The sequence below is a fragment of the Argopecten irradians genome, chromosome 4 (genome assembly GCF_041381155.1).
Source record: "Argopecten irradians isolate NY chromosome 4, Ai_NY, whole genome shotgun sequence".
NCBI lineage: Eukaryota > Metazoa > Mollusca > Bivalvia > Pectinida > Pectinidae > Argopecten > Argopecten irradians.
Genome location: NC_091137.1, coordinates 9,468,769 through 9,482,393, shown reverse-complemented (window position 1 = coordinate 9,482,393; position 13,625 = coordinate 9,468,769). Strand labels below are relative to the sequence as shown.

Below are 13,625 nucleotides of genomic sequence, written 5' to 3'. Positions count from 1 at the left end.
GTTGTAAACATCTAAGACAAAGGTATTTTAGTTGAAGATATTAGGTCCAATATTTCCTTTTTAATTATTGAAACTTCTTAAACTCTTTCAGTAAACTTTATCTTAGGCCATCGATGTTATTGGTTTAATTAACTTTTAAGTTTTGTTTCGGTTTTTGGGATAGCGAAGAAGTGAGATTCAAAACAGTGCCAATGTTACGTCACAAGAAAAAAAACTTTGTTAAACTAGGTTAAAGAAACGTACGTGTAGCACTTTGGGTCGTGATGTCTCATTAACAGTCATGATGAACCAGGTTCAGAAGCTAGTGGAAAACCTGAGTACCCGTAGAAAAACACCAAGACACGGCAGTGTATATATACCAGTATGGTTTTTACCGATTATTGATCTAGACTTCTAAAACCACTACTTTGAGTGACCTATCAATAATGAATTATGTCAAAATAAATACATATGTATAAACTCAACTTCGCAAGCCAAGGACATTCACTAGTATACGATCCCATGTCTAATATTCTTTATTATATGTCTAACCATTTTCTTCAAATGTGTCGATTATATGGGTCAATGTGCTATTGTATTTAAGTTATTACAATAAAAAAATCTTTAAAATATGGGTCATGATAACCTATAATTTATAAATCCTTGTGATAAGTTCAATAGGAAATAATTCAAATTTCACAAAAGTTCTTTCTAATTAAAACATTAAACTTAGAGCAAAATTTCCATCGATGTTCTCTGACTTTAGAGCGTCATTAATATCTACTCGGTTGGAATTAATACATTAATCGGTATGTAGAGTAAACCATTGATAATATATGTTGATATATACAGCTGATCCTTTTTTTCAACGGTGTGTTTTAATCTACGTCCTTGGTTTTAGTCAGGAACGAACTTTTACAAATACATGATATACAATACATACATGTATGGTTCTGGTTTTAATATTGATTTTTTTTAACTTTCAACAATCTTGTCATTCAAAGACTTTCATGTGCTGATTTAAAACATAATTTTCATCTAGATCTATATTTGATTTAATACAAACAAAAAAAAGTTTGTAGTAATTTGAAAACAAAATCACTCGGTACTTTCTCACCGATTAGATAATAGCTTGCAAGTGCCCCTGTTTCAGTACGATTCCGATTGTCAATACGAGTGAGCTCCCTTCGATTATATACAGGTGACGCCACCAGCTTCCTGCAACTTTGTGAAGCTGAAGCAGAAGGGTAGGTATCGACATCCATCAATTCATTATAATCATTGATTTACTTTACTTCATTCAATGACACATTCCTGCTATTTTTATCGGCGGAGAAGCTGTAGTTTTGATTGAGGCGTAAGACTGAATATACACACTCACTGTAACTTGGTTTCGGTTTCAATCGCTCCATGCACTGCATGGCGTCACAGGACGATTCGGTCAATTTTGTTTAAACCGGATCGTCTACTACAGTGGCACATCTAATGAAGTAGGCCTATTAGTATAGTCGTTCAGTCCTCACACTTCTTCATTCGACCATTAGTAAAATGCTACTATTTTTGAAATGACCAAAACTTTATAATTATATCTCGTCTCTAGAAGTTGTTTACATTGTCCTGCACAGGAAGTACCATACATCTGCAGCAGGGGTACTGGTAGGCGACCAGGCTCCGATTTCTCGAATCAAAAGAGCAGACTTAAGTCAAAACTTAAGTTTTTCTCCTTATGTAACTTATATGAAAACTTTAGACTGAAGTCAGTTTAGGACTTAAGTTTAATTTTGTTAGTACCAGTTCTCGCCATCGCATCTGTATCTGTACGATTTCCACGCAAATGTAGTCAATAAAGCCTTCTTCTGATAGAAGACTTTTCAAGCTGATTTCCACAAAAAATTGTCTCGAAATTCGTCTGTGATCATACTATTACATATGCGATGGCGAGATTTGGTACTCAGCGAGAACTGGTCGCTTGCCAGTAGACTGTAACACTGAAAATGAATTTTGTATAAATTTTGTTTAAAATATACTTAAGCATATTTCATATTAAGTGAATGGACTGTTCAGCTTTCTTAACAGCCATGTGTTTTTGTTGTTTGCTTGAAAATTAGCTAAAACAGGGTTATAAAATTATGTTTTAAAATCTACTGGGACGCTACCAGTAGCCCATACCTGTCAACCCTCCTGGATTCTCCGGGGTTCTCCCGGAATTTCTAAACACCCCACAGAATCTCCCACACTCGCTAAATCTCCTGGAAATTCCTGTTTTTCCCCATGGTAAAAAGTCCTGAGTTTTATTTGAAAAAAAAAGTAACATTGGGGTGCGAACAATATCTTGAATTTGACATCAATGTACATACTACTCAGTAAGCTCCAGCCAAAGGTGGTATAACTTTGGTGGTTTGGCTTTGTATTTACGGTGCAATGGATTTTTTTAATGAACAATTTCTTCCCTATTTTCTGACCGATCCTTAATTAAATGTCATACACCGAAATGGAGATGGGGTTATTCCCTTTCCAATGATGTCTTAGAATTTTCGATGACATTTATGTGTCGATAGTTATCAACTTCCCTGGTTTTTTTCAATACAATATTTTATTCAACAATTTCTTTGTTTTTGAACCAATTCTTTAATGCCATACACCAAAATGGAAATGGGTTCATTCCCCTTCAAATCTTGTCTTCCAATTTTCGCTGATATTTCTGTGTCTATAGTTATCAACTTACCTGTATTTTTCACGTTAAACCAGCGTGGCCAGAACATATATAATGCTGCTCACGTAACTGTGACATATTTGGGGCTGTGCTGTAGGACCGCCCGCTTTAATTTCAAGCTTCCCGATCACCGCGGATCATGATGACCATGATTGATCTACTTGATTGTTAACTGTCTCATAAGGATGTTTCAAAATAGTAACAGAAATACATTCTTATATTGATCTCCATATTGAATAACATTTTCTCTCCTTCCATATAGATGGGAGACGTGAAGCAGTTCTTGTATGCCTGGTGTGGTAAGAGGAAGGTGACACCACAGTATGAGTTCAGCCAGACAGGAGCTAAACACAAACCAAGGTTCAAATGTGAGGTAAGGATTATAGGATGCAAGTCAGTCACAAAGGCTCCTTAATTGTATGTTAGATCAAAAAGTAGAAGGAAGCTAATTGAAGACATACTTTATATGTGAAAATAAGTGAACAGTCAGCTCGTTATAAGATTTGAAACAATCTATTCACATATAAGATGTTGGTTGCTCATTATTTTAAGTAGGGCTGAAACAATTCATCGCGATACACATTGAATCGCAATATTTGTATGTCGATACGACTTTACGATACAGCCTTGCCGTTTCGGTTCGATACGATGCAGTATCTGCAGTGTTTAGACTCACACTTGAAGCAATAAATCTTAGCCATATCTAGATTATCAGACACTAGATCAGACCTAAAAGTAGTGTTTACCCTCTATGACCATCACCCCACCTGTTTTGATTAGCAGTCTGTGCCTATCAAGCCCGGTAGAGAGTTGGCCTCACTGTTCACGTGTCTGTTACATTTACAGCTGAAATCGGCCTGCCGAGGCTGACTTGGAAACAACCTACCGGCTTTGCAATAAATGTTATATCTAAAGCTGGTAAGCATCACATCAAAAGCAAAGACTTTTCGCAATAGTTAATGATTTACTCATGTTTTCAGTGTTTAAGAATGTAGTCTCATGGTAAGGGAGACAGATCATGATTTTTTCATACAGACGCTTGAGTTATGACAGTGCCCCAAGCTCTTCAAGCATTTGAATGACCGCGATTTGATTAATACCCCCTTTTCTGAAGTTTGAATTTATGAATAAATTATTTTATTAGTTTTAAAAATAACAACACAAATAATCCTATCAATCTTAAATTGCTATTTTATGGTAAATATATATTGATTAAACATTGTTAATAATTTTAAAACTAAAACTATTGACATCTAGGCTATATTGTAACAGAAAATTCTGCAGTGAATGTATAAAAAGTATATATAATAGGGGAGATAACTCTATTGTGAATCCCGTCTTTTTCAATGAAAAATGAAGGTTTTTGGTGCTAAAAATGCTCTGTCTTGACAACTTGTGGTTCAATTTTCTTGAAAATTGACTGATTAAAAGCAACTTTGTCACTTTTTAGTCTGTTATTTTTCTATAAAAATTGAACCTCACAATTTTGATTTATTTTCATTTTGGTGAGAATGTTTTAGGTAATTAACTTGCGTCTTTTTTACCTAATTTCCTCCAAAAATGATCACTAGAAATTAATTATGACGAGAAGTAAAGCATTTTTTTTAAAAAAAGGATTGATATATATCACATCAATTAAACAATATATATATCGTAGAACATTTTGTTAATTATTTTCATTTACGGGGCGAATTTAGTACAGACTAATGCTGTTGTTTCATGTGCAGAATCTACTCAAAAATGGCAAATTTGAATATTTATTTAGAAAAAATGGATGGTTCAATTTCTTTGAAATGTAACGTTAGGTGGTTCACGATATACCACACATGTGTTATTCACATTACACGATGTTTTCTGTATGTAATACTGTGCGAGAATCGAGAATGAGTTACGGTGTTTCAGTAAGCTTGGAGTGTGACAGACGAGTGGTACGAGTGCGAATTATGAGTCGACACATTGTATATATTTGTTGTCAATAAGAAATTGTGTTATACCTCAGTCCAGTACATCGTTTGTGAACCATCGTTGCATATGTAACCTTTGTGAGTCGTCATATATTGCTGTTGTTAGTCGTTTTCATCAACCAGAATCAATACTTATTGTTGACAACATGCTTTTTGCCGGTAGTGACTTCTGCGCATGTCACTACCGGATGTCGTCATTACATCTTTAGTAGCCAATCAGATTACAGTCCCGGCACGTGAATCTTTCGGGACATGTCCCGCGATTTTCGGGACATAGTTAGGATAACGCCAGTCACGACCCAGCAGCTGAAGTGAGCAGTAGGTATTTTCTATTATTAAGAACCGTTGACCAGGTTCGGGCGTGACTCATTCTCTATTTCTTCTAGGGAACATCATCCATAAGGCCATATATTTATAGAGATTTATTCTGATTATAATAACAGGGACTTTCCCGTTTTACTACGTCACTACGAATGTAGGTCACTTTTACACATCTTTGTTGACATTCGTTACGAGGAAATTTCAGTAGTGTGAATACGTTAAGCGTCATACGCAATATTACAGATGTAACTTATATAATTTGTTAATACCTTTGTTAGACTAAATACCCAAAGAATAGTGGATATTAGATGTTATAGATAGTATATTGTTACTCATTCAGTGTTAATAATCTTGGATTGAGAGAGGGTGTTTATGAACTCATCGTTGGTCTGACATCATTTATTTCATATATCGTTAATAAATTATTAATTAACTGTTTATCTGGCTTTTGTTATATTACTGAGTGGTACAAAAATAATTACAAAAACCTTGAGGGCCTTGTGACCAAAGGCTGAATAAATCTATACTCCGTGTACCAGGAGTAGACCAGTAATACTGACCAGTGGTCTGTTACCAAGACCAGATATCTCACTTGGTGAAGTCTATCGAAAGATAGACCCGATCACGTTACATTTGGTGGCAGCGGTGGGATCCTTTCAGAAACCATGGGAACCAATTGAGAACCAGGTATAGTTTTGTAAATCCACTCAGTAATATTTTGCCAGTTTTAAATATATTTTACTTGGTAAATTTGAGGTAAGATGACTAGGAATTCAAGAAAGAAAAAGGCTGAGGCAGACCTTAGGAGAAATAGGGACAGTAGGAATAGTTTAGGCCAGAAACCAAAAGACAATGTAGAAAATGTAGAGGAAGAGGAAATGGGAAATAGTGAGGGGGAAGTTATTGAGATAAGAGAAGATAGAAGGGTTATAAGAAAACCTGTAAGATACAGGGACGAGTCAGAGGAGAGACTACTTGACAACCATAGCTCAGAAACCCAAGTTGAGAGTGAAAATAGACCTTATCAAGAGGAGCATGAAAAAGAGGAGGAAATTCAGACTCTTAGGGAGAATGTCAGAAACTTAGAAGGGAATTTAAGGACATTAGAAGGGAAATTTGAGAACCTTACTAAAGAATTAGGAAAGGAAATGAAGGACCTGGGGAAGACAGTAGACCAGACAAATAATAGTATGACAAATGCTATGTCCTTAGTTCTAGAAAAGTTGGAGACTTTGACCAATAGACCAGACACATCAGATAATACCAGTACACTATTAATCTCGAATGATCGGGACATCAATATGGAAAACAGACCCAATCAGCGAGAAGAAAAGGAGCCTTGAGAGAGAAAATCAACATGACCAGGTAAGACACAGGGACCTGAGAAACCAAGAGGAAAGTCAGCAGTCAAACCATTTAGAAAATGATGTAAGGGAACCCCCTTCACCATGTCAGAGACCAATCTACACTTCACAAGAAGATCAGAATGATAACCAGGGTTATGAATATAACTCGAGACCAGAGTTTGTTAGTCAGATACAGACTAATCCCTCCTATGACAGACAAGTGAGGAATAGTAGGTACCCATATCCAGAGTCAGAGATGGATGAATGGGATGGTAACCCTAGAGCACCTATTAGGGATATTTGTATAGCTCCCAGGGGAGAGAAACCAATGAGCCCAATTAGAAGCAGAGGTCAAGATACCCATAATACCACAGTGGCCAGGTCAACATTTTCAAAACCAGACAATTATGATGGTAAAACCAGTTGGACAGAATATCTAGCACACTTTAACCTAGTGTCAACTATAAACCAGTGGTCAACAGAGGTTAAAGCCTTGAGACTAGCTTCATGTATGACAGGACCTGCTCGCAGCATACTAGGGGACCTTAAGGAGGAACACTTAGCTGATTTTGACAGGCTTGTACCAGTACTTACAGCTAAGTTTGAACCCAAAAACCAATGCGAGATGTACCGAGCACAGGTCGAGGCCAGAGTACGGAAAAACAAGGAACCATTGGTAGCTATGGCCCAGGATGTAAAACGACTGGTTAGATTAGGTTACCCTACAGCACCATCTGAGGTCAGAGATAGTCTGGGGTACAAATATTTCAGAGATGCCTTAAATGACCGAGAGATGGAATGGGCAGTGTGTCAAGGTAGTGGAGAAAATGTAGATGAGGCTTTGAACCTAGCATTGAAGTATGAGGCTTTCAAAGCAGGTCAAAATAAAGGGCGTTCTGAGCGCCTCAATCTCAGACAATGTACAATGGTAGAGGAGGAGGAGACCACTCCTGACTTGACCCAATTAGTAAAAGAAAATGTAGAGCAGATAGAATATTTACTGAGGAGAATGGAGGCCACGGAGGATAAAAAAAAAAATGAAAACAAGCAAAGTAAATATACTCAAGGCCAGAATGATAGGAATTGTTTTAAATGCAACAAGCCTGGACATAGGGCAGTGGATTGTAGAGCAGGAATAACCTGTTATAATTGCCAGAAGCTGGGACACTACGCGCGAGACTGTCGCAAGAATAGGAGCCATGGACATAGAAATATGTCGCAAGGTCAAGGTCAGCGACAAGGTCAAAGATTCCAAGGTCAAGGTCAAAGGTATCAAAGTCAAGGTTGGTCAGGTGAGGAGGCAAGACAGACAGAAAGCCTTCCTTTAAACCAGTAATGGCTGAGTCAGAGGGTCATGTCTCAGCCGATGAAGAGTGTAGTGTCATGGGACCCAACAATGTTTTCGAGATAACCGGAAAAGGAACCAGTCAGGATGGACTTTTCGTATGGGGCGAGCTTTATAAGAAAAATATAGATTGCCTGATCGATACCGGTGCAACAATATCGGTGCTGCACAGTAGGGTGTATAAAAATTTACCAGAGGCAGTAAAACCCCCATTAGAAAAAGACTGCGGAAAATTGAAGATGGCAGATGGAGAGCTAGTGACCCCCATGGGAATGGCCATTTTTCCACTTAGGATCCAAGGAGATCTACTGCCATGCCAGATGATCGTGGCGGATATAGAGGTACCAGCAGTATTGGGTTATGACTTCCTAAAGAGGCAGGATAGCGAGATAAAACTTGGTAAAGAGGTTGTCACCTTCAAGGGCCGAGAAGTACCGTGTCATTTAGAAAGTCAGAGAACAAAAACAGTATTTCGAATCAGAATGGCAGAGAGGGTGGTGGTGCCAGCAGCCACTGAGGCCATAGTTCCGGCAGAAATTGTTGGGGATTACCCAGTAGAGAAAGATGCAGTTATAGAAAATGGAAGTAAATATTTAAAGGACAAAGGGATCCTAGTGGGTAGATGTGTATTTGACACTACAAAAACCATTATTCCGGTACGGGTGATGAACATGACTGATAAGCCCCAGACCATACCTAAGCAAGTCACTGCAGCCAGCTGTGAAACCATCAGGGCAGAACAAGTAGAGAGTGTTAATTTGGGAGAAATAACAGGGCCTGAGGAGAAAATACGGAATATACAACAGATAAGCGAGGAACAAGAAAACCTTAATAATGACCTCCCTGCTCACCTAGAGCAAGTATTAGATGCCTGTAAAACAACTCTAGAGGATGACCAAATTAAGGAGGTTACGAGGCTGTTAAACAAACATCAAACAGTGTTTGCCAAGAACAAAGATGACCTAGGAAAGACAGGAATTGTAAAACATAAGATAAAGACCGGTGAAGCGCCACCTATAAAACAGGCACCCAGAAGAATACCTCTAGCTAAAAGAGCGGATGCTGAGGCTGAGATACAGAGGATGTTGAAGACAGGCGTTATTACACCATCAAAATCACCATGGGCCAGTGGAATAGTATTAGTTAAGAAGTCCGATAACTCCTGGAGATTCTGCGTGGATTATCGAAAACTAAATGAGGTTACTATAAAAGATTCGTACCCATTACCACGCATAGACGACTCACTGGACACACTTAGAGGATCCAGTTGGTTCTCGGTGCTAGATCTACAGAGTGGGTATTGGCAAGTTGAAGTTGATCCCCAGGATAGAGAGAAGACTGCTTTTGTCACTACTAGTGGACTATATGAGTTCCAATCTATGCCGTTTGGACTATGTAACGCGGCAGCTACCTTTGAACGTCTGATGGAAGTATACTGCGAGACGAGCAATGGCACACCTGTTTGATATATGTCGATGACATCATCATATTTGCAAACTCATTTGAACAACATTTGGAGAGACTTGACGTAATACTAGAAAAGATTAAAGCAGCTGGCTTAAAAATTTCTCCGAAGAAATGTAAACTGTTACAACCACAAGTTAAATTTCTAGGACATCTGGTGCAGGAGAAAGGCATCTCACCAGACCCAGCCAAAACAAAAATGGTAGATACTTGGCCACAACCTAAATGTGTTAGAGAGGTGAGAAGTTTTCTGGGAACCGTCAGCTACTATAGAAAGTTCATCAGGGGATTTGCCACAATAGCAAAACCATTACACAGGCTTACAGAAAAGGAGATGAAGTTCATATGGACAGAAGAATGTCAGCAGGCCTATACACAGTTAAAAAGGGCGCTAGTTACCTCCCTGTTTTAGTGTATCCAAATGCCGAGAAACCATACATATTAGATACTGATGCAAGTGGGTTTGGTATTGGTGGAGTGTTATCACAACAGCAGGAGGACGGAGAGCATCCTATTTGCTATTTCAGTAGGACCTTATCCAAAACAGAAAGGCAGTATTGTGTGACCAGGAGAGAACTATTAGCAGTGGTCGAGGCTGTCAAACACTTCCATCACTACCTATATGGGGCAGAGTTCTTAGTACGAACTGACCATGGAGCACTTAACTGGATTAGAAGGTTCAAAAACCCTGAAGGTCAGTTAGCACGATGGCTGGAGGTCTTGGACACCTACAATTACCAAGTACAACATAGACCAGGGAGAGTACATGCTAACGCTGATGGTTTATCTAGACGTATCTGTGGCAGCTGTAAATTTTGCAAGAAATTACCAGATCAGGCCAATGAGATGTTGGAGGAAACGGAAGAACCATTAGATAGTAGAGAGGAGAAAATTAGAAAAATAAGACTAGAACAACCCACCGACTGGTTTCAAGGTCACACAGCTGAAGAGTGGATGGAAGGTCAAAAGGGGGACCCAAACCTGAAACACATGTGGGAATGGAAACGGCGTGGGAAACGGCCCGAGTGGAAAGATGTAGCTCCTATGTCAAAGGAGGTCAAATGTTATTGGGCCCAGTGGAAGCGCATAGAGTTCAGAGAGGGAATACTATACAGGGTGTGGATAAAGGAGGAGACAGATGAGGAGGAATGGCAAGTTTTAGTACCAAAAAGCTGGACAAGTGAAATCATGGAAAGCCTTCATAATGGGGTTGGAGCCGGACATCTTGGCCTAACTAAGACTATCGCTCGCCTTAGAGAGAGATTTTACTGGGCGGGTTTAACACGTATGGTACACAGATGGATAGACCGATGCAAGGAGTGCCAGGCACGAAAACAACCACGGAGAAGCACTAGGGGGAAGATGAAACAATATCGAGTGGGAGTCCCGATGGAAAGAGTCGCGTTAGACATTATGGTCAATTTCCCAGAATCTCCAAGGGGAAATCGATATGTATTGGTGATAACAGATTACTTCACCCGATGGGCAGAAGCATACCCTATACCCAACCAGGAGGCAACCACGGTGGCAGATGTTTTAGTTAAAGAATTCATCTCTCGTTATGGAATACCACGTCAGATACACTCTGATCAAGGTAGACAATTTGAATCCAACTTGTTTCAGGAATTATGTCAAAAACTGGGAATGAAAAAGACTCGTACAACGCCTTACCATCCTCAGGGCGACGGATTAGTCGAGAGGTTGAACAGAACTATTGAGGATATGTTAAGCAAGGTAATTAGCAAGAATCAAAAGGATTGGGAGGAATACCTACCCCTAGTCATGTACGCATATCGATCGTCAGTACAAGAGAGCACGGGGGAGAGTCCGGCTATGATGATGTTAGGGCGAGAGGTAGAGTTACCCGTGGATTTACTATATGGAAGGCCACCAAGGAATGGAAAAGAGACCAACACTGCCAATACTGAATATGTGGAGGAATTGATAGAACGCATGAGGAAAATTCATGACCATGCCCGGGATAGGATGCGTTTGACCAGTGACAGACAGAAAAAGTATTACGACCTAAAAACCTCGGACCCAGAATTTAGGATAGGCGATAGAGTTTGGATGTACGAGAACAAATCCTATGGGGGTAGTAGAAAGTTAGGAAAACCATGGGAGGGACCATACACCATAACTAAACAGCTGTCAGATGTGGTTTATTGTGTGAAACGAGGACCTCATGCCAAAACTAGAGTAGTCAATGTTAACAAGTTGAAGCCGTATAAAGGGGAGGCTAAGAAATGGTTTGTACCAGAGTCAGACAGAACCTTGAGGACATAAGCACACTGAAGAGAATTTTATTAGTGATAAGATTATAAAATGAAGATACCTTCTATACAGATATATAAGAAGAATATTGTTTGTTGATATGTTACAGAAGACTACAGAAGCAGTATGGCAGGCATCTATCGGTACGGAGCCCATAAATATCAATGTGTCCGGCAACCAGAGCCCCCCAGACATCAGTGTGAGGAGTGTGGGAGGCGCTTTTTCACCACGGATAGACTCAATCACCACAAGCGTAATGACCATGGCCCTCGGATCAAGTGCAATCTGTGTGACTACACTACGACTCAGGCTAGGCGTCATCGCATGAGGACCACGAGAGAACTCATCGCAGGAATCTAACACAACGACCTAAGATGTCCTCCAAGGTAGTATTCCCTCCATTAGTACAGACTCAGGGAACTCCACCACAAGAAAGATTACTGAGAGAGTCATCGGTTTCCCCGCTTGATTGCCTATCAGAGTGGGATGGATCTCCCCGTATCAGCCTGGATGAGGAAGGTGAACTGCACCAGGTCGTGGCAGAGGCCATGGGATGGAAAGCAGCCGGTGAGGCCGATATGGAGAACATTTCTACGGACAAGGCCATTCCCTTCAACATTCAGACAGTAGAGGCAGCAAAGGGAGAAGGAAATTTTACCCCTGATCTTCCGGTGTCAACTGAAACCAAAACAAACTCTTTATCTTCAAGTTGTATAGAACTCAAATCGTCAACCATTACTTCCCCGGAGAAGAATAAAGTTGGGAACCAAGCGGCGGCGAGGCGTTCCGAGGAATCACATCAGAAGGAGCAGACTAGCGTGTCAACGATGTCAGAGAGTCAGACGGATGGGCCAAGGACAGACGGGATGGATATTTTAGCGGAGGATCCGCGTTTTTTTTTTATGGGGGCGCCAAGCTCCATCCTACAAGGCCAGACCGCGCAGCTATTGAGATCTACCCGGGTGACCGCTCGTCGCAGAGGTGCTCTCAAGAGATATTTCATACCTGTGGGATATCTTGGCGTGAAGAGGATCGAGGAAGCCATATTGCCAGATGGAACTGTGTATAAGCTGACAGATTTTTGGACCAGAGATCCAGAGTGCAAGAGGACAAGGGAGTGCATGACACAGACGGAGAGTTCAGAGTGAGCAGGTAGTGCGAATATAGGCTTAGAGAACAGATGTAGAGAATGAGAGGAGAATTGGAAGTGAGTGAGTGAATATATGGTAGTAATTATTTACCTTCAATACTAATCCTGGCGTTATAATGTAAATAGATTTAGTACAGGTGCTTTAAGGATAATCAAAAGAATGAATTGTACATGTATATTATAACACTTTGGTTGTATGCAATCTATACATCGGTCGATTATAAAGTTTATTATAGTGTATTCCTAATATCTATAGGCATGCAAAACTTTTGCCAAAAGCACTCAAGTTTGTACATATTACTTAATTATATTCATATTTAACTGTTTATGCGATGTCCGGGGCGGACATTTTAGAGCGTTGGGGGTATTGTAACGTTAGGTGGTTCACGATATACCACACATGTGTTATTCACATTACACGATGTTTTCTGTATGTAATACTGTGCGAGAATCGAGAATGAGTTACGGTGTTTCAGTAAGCTTGGAGTGTGACAGACGAGTGGTACGAGTGCGAATTATGAGTCGACACATTGTATATATTTGTTGTCAATAAGAAATTGTGTTATACCTCAGTCCAGTACATCGTTTGTGAACCATCGTTGCATATGTAACCTTTGTGAGTCGTCATATATATATTGCTGTTGTTAGTCGTTTTCATCAACCAGAATCAGTACTTATTGTTGACAACATGCTTTTTGCCGGTAGTGACTTCTGTGCATGTCACTACCGGATGTCGTCATTACATCTTTAGTAGCCAATCAGATTACAGTCCCGGCACGTGAATCTTTCGGGACATGTCCCGCGAATTTCGGGACATAGTTAGGATAACGCCAGTCACGACCCAGCAGCTGAAGTGAGCAGTAGGTATTTTCTATTATTAAGAACCGTTGACCAGGTTCGGGCGTGACTCATTCTCTATTTCTTCTAGGGAACATCATCCATAAGGCCATATATTTATAGAGATTTATTCTGATTATAATAATAGGGATTTTCCCGTTTTACTACGTCACTACGAATGTAGGTCACTTTTACACATCTTTGTTGACATTCGTTACGAGGAAATTTTAGT

General features: G+C 39.8%; 2 protein-coding genes across 2 annotated transcripts in view; both read left to right on the top strand.

Annotated features, from left to right (window-relative positions):
• The first annotated feature begins 1,108 nt into the window (after positions 1 to 1,108).
• Positions 1,109 to 13,625, top strand: part of LOC138322089 (ATP-dependent RNA helicase A protein-like) — a 63,300-nt gene continuing 50,783 nt past the window's right edge. Inside the window, exons 1-2 of the mRNA XM_069266145.1 lie at positions 1,109 to 1,226; positions 2,955 to 3,065. Coding sequence (XP_069122246.1) covers positions 2,955 to 3,065 — 111 coding nt within the window. The 5' untranslated portion in view covers positions 1,109 to 1,226. The remainder of the gene's footprint in view (positions 1,227 to 2,954; positions 3,066 to 13,625) is intronic.
• LOC138320541 (uncharacterized) lies at positions 11,770 to 13,182 on the top strand. Its single transcript, XM_069263572.1, has one exon. It carries the CDS (start codon positions 11,781 to 11,783, stop codon positions 12,552 to 12,554), a length of 774 nt encoding a protein of 257 aa, XP_069119673.1. The 5' UTR covers positions 11,770 to 11,780; the 3' UTR covers positions 12,555 to 13,182.